The sequence below is a fragment of the Opisthorchis viverrini genome (assembly GCF_000715545.1).
Source record: "Opisthorchis viverrini unplaced genomic scaffold opera_v5_486, whole genome shotgun sequence".
Lineage (NCBI taxonomy): Eukaryota > Metazoa > Platyhelminthes > Trematoda > Opisthorchiida > Opisthorchiidae > Opisthorchis > Opisthorchis viverrini.
The window spans coordinates 274658-286409 of record NW_008752147.1 but is presented as its reverse complement, the minus strand read 5'-3'; the positions used below and the strand labels follow the sequence as shown (position 1 = coordinate 286409).

At 45.7% G+C, this 11752-nt stretch overlaps 1 protein-coding gene across 1 annotated transcript in view; it reads left to right on the top strand.

Annotated features, from left to right (window-relative positions):
• Positions 1 to 1086: 1086 nt before the first annotated feature.
• The window catches only part of T265_11367 (hypothetical protein), a gene marked incomplete at both ends in the record, with an annotated part of 33180 nt that continues 22514 nt past the window's right edge, over positions 1087 to 11752 (top strand). The window contains 10 exons of the mRNA XM_009178003.1: positions 1087 to 1209; positions 2357 to 2680; positions 4962 to 5084; positions 5668 to 5775; positions 6668 to 6848; positions 7648 to 7898; positions 9185 to 9303; positions 9561 to 9618; positions 10461 to 10745; positions 11207 to 11391. Of these exons, the coding sequence (XP_009176267.1) occupies positions 1087 to 1209; positions 2357 to 2680; positions 4962 to 5084; positions 5668 to 5775; positions 6668 to 6848; positions 7648 to 7898; positions 9185 to 9303; positions 9561 to 9618; positions 10461 to 10745; positions 11207 to 11391 (1757 nt within the window). The remainder of the gene's footprint in view (positions 1210 to 2356; positions 2681 to 4961; positions 5085 to 5667; positions 5776 to 6667; positions 6849 to 7647; positions 7899 to 9184; positions 9304 to 9560; positions 9619 to 10460; positions 10746 to 11206; positions 11392 to 11752) is intronic.

The following is an 11752-nucleotide window of genomic DNA, read 5'->3' as shown; positions in this document are numbered from 1 at the left end:
TGATGATGATGCTTTTTGACCCGTTGATCGAATTTGTTGGCGTGGCTGTTGCCTGCAGCAAAAACCTTCTCCATCCTCTGGGCCTTCAGGTTCCACCAGCGTTCTCTGCCATTCTTCAAGCTCCTAATTGTTGGTTGTTTGAGGAATCTGCTTGAGCCATCACAGTCGCTAGTTTTAGCAGTAAGATCTGATCTCGAAGATATCGAATGTCCATTTAGTCAAGTCAGATAGACTGGACAAACAATTCTGAAAGCCGATAGCATTGCTTTTTTTGACTCGCCTCCATTCGACCTCCGAGCTGTCTCCGTCGTCCACTGTGCGTTCTCCTCAGCTAGTGTAACTTGTCGAAGTTCATGAACGGAGCTGCTCTCTTCCGGCACACTTAGTGCTGGCGGGAACGAAGTGCTAAGCGGGCCCACACGATGGCGTGATCAGAGTCCAGTTACGTACCCCAGAGGGAACGACAATCCTTATTTGAGGTTCTTTTTCGATAACTGATAGTCATATGGTCCTATTGCGTCCGCGGTTTTTTTGTGGTAGGTGGCCTCCAAGAAACTCGGCGTGCCTTTGTGTTAGAAGTTCGTACTGGCCAGGAATAGACGCTGATCCGCACACATCTAAAAGTGCTGCTCCCCATTATCTGTACGCTCAACATCAACCTAAATCTACTGCCTAAATGTGCTTTTCTGGACTTAGTCGTCCAAATTGGGCATCAGTATCTCCCTCCAGGATTACTCTACCCGTCCTTTTTGCCGACCGAATCAGTCGTGACAGATCTTGCTAAAAATCTTCTATGTAAGTCTCGGAACTGCAGTCCGTCTGATTGTATACTGATACGATAGATAAACAGCGTTTGCCGCAACGAGGTGCATTGGTTTTCACTGAGTCAGATAACCGCACAGCAATAAGATGACTGTTTACTGGGATTCAGTCTAGTAGAGGGCGCTTTCAGCTTGGGGCTGAGTGCATCTCCCACACCTTAGATACCACTAGCCGTCAGGATCACCGGATGCCCGAAGAGTGAAATGTGGAACATCTGAGTTCATCCTAAACGTTTTGAGGTGCAAGACAGATGTAGGGTCTTGCATGAGTAAAAGCAATGTTTCAGCCAGGGATGCCTGTTGCCCAATTCGACATAGAGCGTCTGGAGGGAAGGAGACTGTGTTCGTCAGACCTCTAACCATTGACCAACCTGGTATGAGAGACTCTGTGAGTGTCGCGGAACACTCTCCAGTGTAGTTCAATGGATCGCTGAGGTGCGCAAACCGCCACACCACGGTAAGGTCCAGTCTCTTCGTGACGGTAGGGTTTTGATCGGGGGCCCTTTCCATAGCCTCTGACTCAGAAGTCTGGACCGCGAGACAGCGGTTGTTAGGATTTTCTTGGGGGACGATTCTCGGAGCTGATGACTCAATAATCTGACCTACTTGGCTGTAAGGGGCTGGCCTGGCCCGAGAGCGCATGGAGTAGGGCATTATTGTCTCACTTCTGATGCGGCTGCGCACAACAGGCGCTTTTTGAGCACCACCGGGCTCTTTGGTTTCGACAGTATTTCGACCGTAGCGGGTAATACGCCAGCGGTCACGGTCAACCTTTGGTCGCCTTGAGTGTGCGGTTTTCGGAGCCGAGCTTTTCTAACACGTCCTTCCTCGCGGGAGGGGAGCATCGGTGCTTCTTTAAATATAAGCATGCTGGTCGCTTGGGGGAAACACCTTACTGCCTTCACACTCCTGTCGAAGCGAACAGTACGACCACCTCCAGGCCGCCTCGTAATACGGAGACTCGCTGTCCTTCGTCATGCTGCTCTCCGTCGGCCTTCCTGGCGTGGTTGAAGCTTTAGGAACTGAGTTCCAGCCAGTATAGCCCGCAGTATCATTGCAGCCCGACCACTACGACAAGGTGACAGCTTTGGGTCTTCATAAATGATGATGATGACATGAAAGGGCCCTACCTTTTCTGTGGTACGGGCTAGTACATGGGTTATCATGTTTTTTTAAAGCGTGCACCGATGCCGCAGTCTTTAGTCTGCTATACCTTAACCACGGGTCATTGCAATAAAGTCTTGTCAGCACGACAAACTGGTGATACAGAATATAATATTTTATGACCTGTTTAAGATAGTGAAAATACTAACGGTGCTATCGCGCGAATGTTTGTGCCTTAACAAGGGTCTTTGGTGCAATTCTGGCTGGCATTCGTGAGGAGATGGTTCCGTGAAGATGGTGTTTGTGGACGACGAACTTCGCCGCCCACACAGAAGGTGTTGATCCCGGTCGATTTGCAAATACTGATTACCGTACTTCGTACTCACTGTACTCACTATAATCATCAGATTTCTGCCACACATTCTTTTTAGTTTTCTTTTCAACCTTTAAACCGGACCGAATGCGGTCGGCACTCGACGGCGGAAGATTCTTTCAGTCGGGTTAGTGATTCAGGTGTTGCGACCGACTGTTCCTTCCTATCGGAACTAGATAAAACTGCCAACAGCGCACCTCATATCTCCAGTACGAGAAATGAACCCACAGGTTCTAGCCTGGCTCATGCGTCTACACCTTCGGAGCTTCCGAAGCAATCATCAGATGTCAGTCCCCAGAAGAAGTCACCTGATCTTTCCCAGTCTATACTGGATCTTCTGAAACCACCGTTGAAGAAAACCGTAACCAGGGAATCAGAAGAGGTGAGCTTCGGCTGTTTCCATGTTCCATTGGTTATAAACACTTCCATAAGCTTTGTACCCATAAGGCTTCCACATCAAATTTCGGTTAATTCTAAATCAGGTGATTGTGAATGGTTCAATATTCCCGATCCATTTGGGCCGTAGAAACCTGAAAGCCTAAGTCCATCTGATCCATTTGAAGAGAATAGTGATATGAAGCAAGTGACAAATTACTGACACTTGCCAGTTGGTATAAAGAACTATGGTGTATGGACACCATCTTAGTGGCACTGAGAAAAAGAGTCATTTTGGTTGAGTGGGCCATAGAGTAGCGTCGGAGGCAGACAAATGGTTAGAGTCGGCAGGGAGGGGCTGTTCCGTAAATTCCACTCAGCTAGTCTACTGGTTAGAGTCGGCAGGGAGGGGCTGTTCCGCAAATTCCACTCAGCTAGACGACTAGGAGCTGTACGGCCTCAAATCACAGTCGGCGGAAAAATGAAAGTTTGATATAGAGGTGATGGTGTGTTTTCAGGTGACCACCCTTACGCAAAGTAATCTAATTGAGCAGTGTGTTTGAGAAGTTCATCTAATCGCCGTTACTTACTAGTTCAGGGGCAACTAAATGCTTGGCGCCAATGTCCGGCAGCACCGTGTGTCTCGTTGCGGGCTCAGTGGCACCAGTCTGTAGAGCTGTGATTCTGTGATTGGTAGAAGACCGGAAGACGTCTCAGTTCCGCTGCTAGCAGAGGCTACGTCTTACAGGTATATAACAAAACAGGCCGTATTGCACTTTGGTATTGGCGTTCTTGAAATCTAGTGATATACCGTTTTACCGCCAAGTTATCCCAAAATTACCATGCGAGACCCCAGCCTTGTAGATTCGGATATTACCCCTATCTGTCACACTACAGTCGGAACTAATACAACTTCCAAGATACATAAAGGGCTCCATAACTTCGAGTACTGAATTGCAAGTGACGTGTTCAGTGGGGCGAGATGGCTCAGTGGTTAGAGTGCGAATTTACTGACCGGAAGGTCCGTGGTTCGAACCCGACCTCTGCCTCTTGACTTCCCCTGTCTAGGTTTGGGCAACCTGGCAGTATCCCAGCCCTTGTGCTTCCTTCTGGTGGCGTGGCAGTTAGGCACCGAAAGAATGCTACAGTTGAACGGTTTTCATTATTTATTTACTGGCTGCGTGTCCAGGAGCATGATCTTTATTGGTGCATGGGACATGCCAAAAGTGTTTGCGCCTTCTCCATTTTGAAGACAAGAGCGACGTCGTCTGCCTCTTCCGGATCGACGATATTTTCGTCAGAGATTTGAAGACCTTTCAGTGAACGAGTCGCCTCGCCGGTTACGAAGTTGAATAGAAACGGAGAGAGTGGGCATCCATGTTCTACAGTAACTTGTTTATGGAGGCTTTTGGGGAGCTTCAGTATGCTCACACAACCTCAAGGTCGAGAATACGATAAGTCACTGTATTGGCAAACCTTCGGGGCATTCCTAGCTGAGTATGCGTGTTAGGGAGAACTGACCGGTCAAGTGAGTCGAATGCGCCTTGGAAATCCAGGAAGAATTGCGGATATTTGCTTAACGCCACCTGTAGGAGGCCAAAACCTCTCTTGGTCATCACGAGTTTATTTGTATTTGTGTAATTCATGATTGTGCATGGGCAGAGCACTCACACATGGGCAGAAAGACGATTACGGTCCTCAACCAAAGTCCTTGGGTTGGAAGCCTGACCGCAAGGCAGCGGGATTTGGGCGAAAATCTAAGTGCATCGGCATTTTTAGGGAACACGTTGCCACACATGTTGCAATCTCCTAACCTGGAGGACCACCTGACAGTTTTCGTCAGGCTTCTACTCATTGACCCGCCTGGTATGAGAGACTGCGAGTGTCGCGCGGAGACCCCCCGGTATAAAGCCCAATGCGTCACCGAGGTACACAAACCGTCACTTCACGGTAAGTTCCAATCTTCCCGTTTGGTCCTTATGGAAGATGAGTATAAACCATATTGCCAACGAGTAGCCAAAATAAACGAGGAAAATATCCGCTGGTCATCGTTCACTCACGAGGGGGAACTTACAGACCTCGTCAACTTGGTAGAATGAGTGCACTGGGATAGAGGATAGTTTACAACCGGTTGCCTCGAGCCTGGATGAGTACTTCTTGTTTGATAAAATTATTCATTCGGTTTACTGCCTCGCTCATTTCCCCGTAATTCCCTGAATACCGTCTATCTTCATATTTGCTAGCGTGTCCTTAAAATTTATGCACCTTATCTATTGTTTCCCTTGCAGGTGCGTCTGATCAAGCTGTACCAACATGCCCTTCGACTATGCTCATCTGGCTCCACGGCGGATGAGTTTTCCGCAAAGCCGCTGCTGGAGAGTATCGTCGGGAGCTTCCTGTTGAAATCCAGTGTACGTATTTTCAATTTCGTGCGTTCGTTTCTACAATGCCGATGATCACTTGCGTGAGAAGCCACATTTTCAAAGTATATCAGCATCACTGTGACACTTTGTGCTTAATATTCCGTCTATTGGAATCAGGAGACAGAAATCTGTCAGTCAGCCCATGCGCTCTCACTTTTTTCGTGTAGGAAGACAGTGAGTGAAGCAAACATGGCGAAATTTGGAAGGAAATATCAAATATAAAAGTCAACTCAGAACCACACATGTGGTCTCATAGTTATTCTCCTTTGAGCGTTTTGACCACCAGTGCTGTTCGTTGGTTCTTAGGCTTTCAATTTGTGCTCAGTGACTGCCACAATCGGACGCTCCGTCTTTTTTACTGAATCACGTGTGTGCGCTCTTCAGCACATTTGTCCACAGGATCCCGTGGTTCGCCATCTCTGCACATTGAGCATAGTACACAAGATTACACAATTGAAGCTGAAAATGCTTTCGGTGACGCATGCTTTCAGTCCCTGTTTCACTTCTGTCATTCGCAATTTTGGTTGGTTCATTCTATTCCTTACTTTATCACGTCCCTTTCCTGTCACAGAATCTACCCTCTCAGCTAAGATCGATCAAGTTCGCAGCTTGCAAGCTACTGGGTGGGATATACACGCGTTTGGAACAGAACTCGAAAGCTCTGAGGTTATTCAGTAAAGTGAGTGGTTCATTCTTTTATTGACCAGAGTCGGTCCAACTCTGCTACTACCAACACAAAGGGGAGTTTCTCGTTAATTCCGATTTATGCGTTTTGTCGTTTTTTCCTAGTTTTATCGGAATTGTCCCCGGCTCCTCTGCCATCAATGCATCTACCGCTTGTAGGACTGCAATCCTGAGAATTGCGTCCAATTATGTGGGCCAGGTCACCGAGACTGTTGTAGATGCCCCAGTAGTGAGGTTTTCTCACAGCAACCTCTTGCATGAGGGTTATCTTAAGACTGAACCTTTTTAAGGATTTATATTGCAGTAGACGTAGTTCGAACCACGGACCTTCCGATCAGTAATTTCGCGCTCTAACCACTTCGGCCGTCTCGCCCTCTGTTGTAGATGCCCCAGTAGTGAGGTTTTCCCCACAGCAACCTCTTGAATGAGGTTTATCTTAAGACTGAACCTTTTTAAGAATTTGTATGTAGATAGACGTGCTCCATTGTATTCGTTGCCTGCCTTCTTAGGGTTCGTAGTTTGGCTGGATATGTGAACTTTGTCACTTTCTTTGCCTTCCGTCCTTGTTCCATTTTGTGTGTGCATTGTAACTCTACTTATGGTTCACGAGTCGCCTTCAGTAAGTTCTTCGAGAGCAGGTGACTGAACTGCTGTACAATGTTCTCAGGTCATCACTCGGGACCGTTGATGCATCATTTTCACTGTCAACTTTTTTCTCTTGCCATTTGAACGAATGAGTGTGACTATTTATCCATCTGGTGGTCTTTGGACGCTGCGATTACTTTCCTGACGAAGCTGACTAACGCCTTTTATAGTACAAACAACTTGTTGTGTTATGCATTAGCGTATTTGTTTGTGAAAATCATTCGTGTCCGTTTATTTCACAGGCAATCCAACTCGATGGCAATGATATGTGTCTTTGGCTCCGACTATTTCGCGTTGCCAAACGTTGTGGACAATTCGATCAGGCTAGTCTGGCATTGGATCATATCCTCACTGAACGACCCACCCACCCAATCGCCCTACCCTTGTCTCTTCCATTCTATCTCGCCATTTCAGAATTCGAGGGTGAGTTAGTGCGGATATACATTTGATCTATGGTTTGAAATAAGAGTCGGTAGTCTTTGCGAAACAAAACTGCTTTCGGTTTCGCGAGGGAACCAAATTGAATAAAAAATTAAATGAAAGCGAGAACGGTTCATTCGGTTAGCCAGTTATTGTTTCGGAAACAATAAACTCAGTAAACTGAGAAACCCTGTCAGTTGTCCGATGAATAGGAAACGGATCTACGCAGTACATTCACTGTCGGCCACTGCGTCACCTAACAATCACTTACTTTAAATTTGATGTATATGTACATAAAAATGTCAAGTTCAAAGCGGTTTGTTAAATACATTCAAGGGAATTGCAATATGCTCTCAGATAATTTCCCAAGGAAGATAAGAGTTTAGAGCTGGCGGCCATGTTTTAGTTCAACCAACATCGTACATTGCTATACCCTACAAAGCAACATCGTATATTGCTATACCCTACAAAGGTTGTTCTCTGTTCCGGAGAATAATGTCTTCGACCGTGTAGTACCTCCGCGAAGGGATACAACACAACCTTGCATGAGGGTCTCTTCTTTCCTATACTTGACAAGTTACGTCTTTCGGAGTTTATTGAACCACTGTTTTGCACTAAAGAATCCAACTGATGTACCTCTCCACGCTCCAATGCACGGAGAAAACTGTTCATACAGGACACTGATGTTACATACGTTGTTGTCGAATACCATTAGGTATGAGAGATATTCGTAACTTTTAACCATTCAGGCCAGCGGTTGTCTTCAACAAGTGCTGATAATTGTTCTGTTATTTTTTGTCAGTGTGCTTGGAATTGTCTGCGCGAGCCCTGAAACTGGATCCTCTGGATGAACGCGCATTATACTGCATACAACGCATCGGGAGTCTGCAACCGAGTTTGTTGATTTTCACAAAGGACAAATTCGATATTAAGTATGTCTTTTTCTTGTGTTCCATAGTGTTGGTCTTTTCACTTGCTCTTATGTTGCCTTTGCTGTTCTCTTCCAGTCCTGATGTCTTAAGCGAACCAATCTCAGAAGAGACTCGGACTAGGGTGAGTCAGTTTGGTTTGTTCATGTCTTCGTAAGAACCTACTATTATTATTATTACTATAGGAAATGACTTGTACTGTGTTCATTCCGGTCAGTCTTTTGACAGGATCGATAACAAGGAATCCGCAGGGTGACAGTATGTTGCGGACGTGCGCCGTCATAGTTCAACCCAAGTCAACAACGTTGCCGGCATCGGCGTTTCCTCTTTATAGCTAACTAAAATCCTCCCTAAAGAGAACATATGATTACTTGCAGCCGTGCATCTCGGTTTCCGAAACGATGAAGGGAGACATCGGTGTCCGAGTGGAACCTCGTAGTTGCCTGTACAGGATTTTACTCAATGTATCATTCGGGACCGAGTGGAACTACATTGAAATGCTGGAAGGCTTGTAATTGGTAGGAGCAGAGCGGAAGCTTTGATGTAAGCAACATTGTTAGTGTCGGTTGGACTATGCCAACCAAGAAGGTTTGGCCTGTTTTAGTGGCAATGGCGCATTAATTTTCCTAGTCAACCCGGCAGCCCACCAAGTAAAGGGACGGTTTAGAATTTTAGCTTCTGAATAGTTCGGAGGATAACCCTGTATTGCTTTTTATCAGCTGGGTGGGTTGATACGGCAGCTTGCCGAAATAAGAACTGGTAGTATTGATAGTAATAACGGGAGACCCAACCTAATCTCTCGTGTATGACATTCTTCAAGTGAATGTGATGCATAAAGGCCGCCTCTTGGTTCATTTGGCACGGTGTCCAAGGCATCAAAGTCTATTTGCTGGACACAACACACCATTCGTAAGGTTGCCGAAGTTTCTTGAGTGTTCATATTCGGTTTTAGCTTTGTTGGCCCCTTCAAGTAGGCCTAGTCCCCAGGTCACGGAACTGTACTTTAGTCTTCCAATTTTCTGGCCAACTGGAATATGGAGCGGCGAATTCAGTGCAGCAAGCTCAGTTGAAGAATATCACAAAACGATAAATTTAGTCGAGTCTGTTGCAAGCGCCAATGAAATTTACAGGACGCTATCACTTGGAGGCAATTTAATGTTCAAGGATGACCGACATTCGGGGACTACGTTTGTCTGATGATCCCCGAGAAAGGCGAAGTCAGTAGTGGGGTGTCCAAGTTTATCCCACCCTTGTAACTAGTGTGTGATGTTATCCAACCGTTAGTCATAGATCACTCGTTCGGTGTGGACGGTTGCCCAGATATGTATTTTTGCTTGTTTATGCTACTTATTCTTGGAAGAATTTCTTCCTTTTTTCAAACACCTGGCTTTCTCAACTTGTCCCATTCAGATGGATCGCGAAGTTGACGAGATACGAACAGTCTACAGAAAACAGCGAGATGCTGACGCTGATGCCGAGTTGTTCAAAATAAAACGTGTCGACTTTCCTGAACTGTCAGGTCCACTGACGTGAGTTTTATTCACACTAATTCAGTGTCTGCTGTACGCCCTCTGTTCACATCCAGTAACTTAATACGGGTGTATCTTCTCAACTGCCACACGCACTATGTACTTGTCAGCATTTATGACTGGGCCGATTCCCATACCATTACTATTGTTATTTGCTACTGGACATTTTCTAGGTTATATATATATATAAATATATTATNTTATTCGTAGCTTTTTCCCCCACCTCCAACCTCACTCTCTTTTCACGTTAATTTTAGGTGGGAAAACCTCCTTGAGGTTACGGTCAGCTTGTTTGACGATTTGGATGCGGCCTCGGTAAGTGTTTCCTATTTTGGATCGATTCTGATCGATTGTTGTAGTGCCTATACCACTGTTCTGTGGACATGTTTAGTGTGTGTTTACACCATTCATTCGCAGTTTCAGAAAACGCTCTCACAGTTGCACGCGCAGATGCATCGATATGCTTCTTTCTTTCTTCATAACCTTTTTCGCTCTTCACATATTTCTCTGATTGTTGTTCCAGCATCCTCTTTTTCTAAAAGTCAATGTGGTATTGAATATCCTAATTTTGTTGCACGTCTACGCAAGGGAGGCTGCTTCACTATGGACCTTTGACCCCCTGAGCACACGATGGCGTTCTCTCTTAACCACGATTTACTCTTGATCCAAAGAAGTGGTGCCACCCTCCCACAGAAAGCAGACTCCTTGAAATCTCGTCAGACTGATTAGTATCTACTTTCGTTTAATACACGGACGTACTGTATTGCCGTATGAAAAAGGCGAACGAAAAGCAAGTCCTGTTATCAGAACCGTGTAGTTAGTCGCTGTTTGATTTGTCCGCCCAGCACAAATTCTCCAATACACCAACACCTCTATCGGGGGTGTATTTGGTTGCATCTCGGAAGCTGGCGTTTCTTCCAGGGAATCGCACGCCAACTCGTAGTTGACGAGGAACACTGCTTCGGACCCTAAGGTAGCCTGTCCTTAAATGTGTCGTTCTTAGGAAAAAAGGCGTTACGGCGTTTCACCTTTTGACAAGCGCCGGTAGATCCTGTCAATCTCAGACTTGTCAGACAATCTCCCGCTTCCTCATATAATTTATGCATTGTATTGTATTTGTACCATGTTTCAAATCTTCCGCACTGAATTTTTTTCAGGAATTGAACTCAGTTTTAAATTTGGAAGCGTTAATTCCGGAAGGTGTGTCCGACGGCCGGTGTAGTCAGTCAGCAGCCGAGGTTACGAACGCCCCCGCGTCGCCAAATCCAGCTGACGCAACTGAGGAAGATCAGCCACGCAATTTGGAGGTTCTTGTGGAGACATCTGTTGCGAACGTAATGTCCAGTGAACCTGTAGAAGAGTCAGATACAAACGAACGCGAAAAGGAGTGTAATGGATCGTTGGATGTTTCAGATACTGTAGAAAAACGTCGTTCTGCTAGGGTAGGTCGTACTTCTGATCATCGGCAATTCCCATTTTATACTTTTGAAGGCCTCCATCAGCATCGGATTGAATGTTGAATTTTGAAGGGCCTGTAGGAGCTATTACCAGGGTTTATTTTGCTGAATTTAATGCACCCTCTCACAGCTCTCCGTGTTTGGTGTGATTAGTCTAGTCTCTTCAATTTAGGGGCATGTTTCTTTCTGTTCTACATGCCTAGTCGGTATCGTGAAACTTTTTACATCATGAAGTCGAAGGTGATGCTTTTGGAGCACCAGTGGTTGGCACTGAAGAGATGTCAAGTTAGGTGCGTTTTGCTGTCCTGTACAACACCGGAATCGTTCTTCGTGATCACTTTTAGATTAGGGAGGCCTTATTAGGAATGACAGTATAATGGGACGTTTCGTGCTCTGTCTGCAGCGATAATAAACCCCATTGTTCTTTTGTTCGTTCGTTTTCGCAGGCTAGACCAGTGGTGGATTTAACCGACGGACTGAATCGGTATCGAACCAAACGTGGTTGGTGCAGCGAATTTGAATCCAAGCCACTGCAAGGCCGAAATGAGCGGTCACCTCAGAAGAATGGGGATACTTTGACTCGGTTCCGCCTGGCCGAACAAATGTCCACCTTACTGCCCAGTGTATTTCGGTGAGTTTTCATTAGTTTTTCACTTGGTGTTGTCAACGTGTATCGCAGGTGTTGCCTGTTTGTTTCGTCATTCCCTAGGATATCCAATATCCCAGTAATATCGGTCCTCATTGATTATCATAACCGTTGTGTTATGCATCTGAGAGGTACGGAGATGGATCTGTCGAAGTACTGTCTAACTGATATACAACATTCAGGACTAGTGTTCAAAGGGTTAATGTAAGAACATCCTCATAAATCCCCTTTGGTCTCTGTGGCGTTGATTCCAATCTTAGCCATTCGGAATCATGCCAATTATAACGAATTGGCCGAGCTAGCCGCAATTTCACAGTTGAGAATTGGACTCTTTCTTGACTATTTA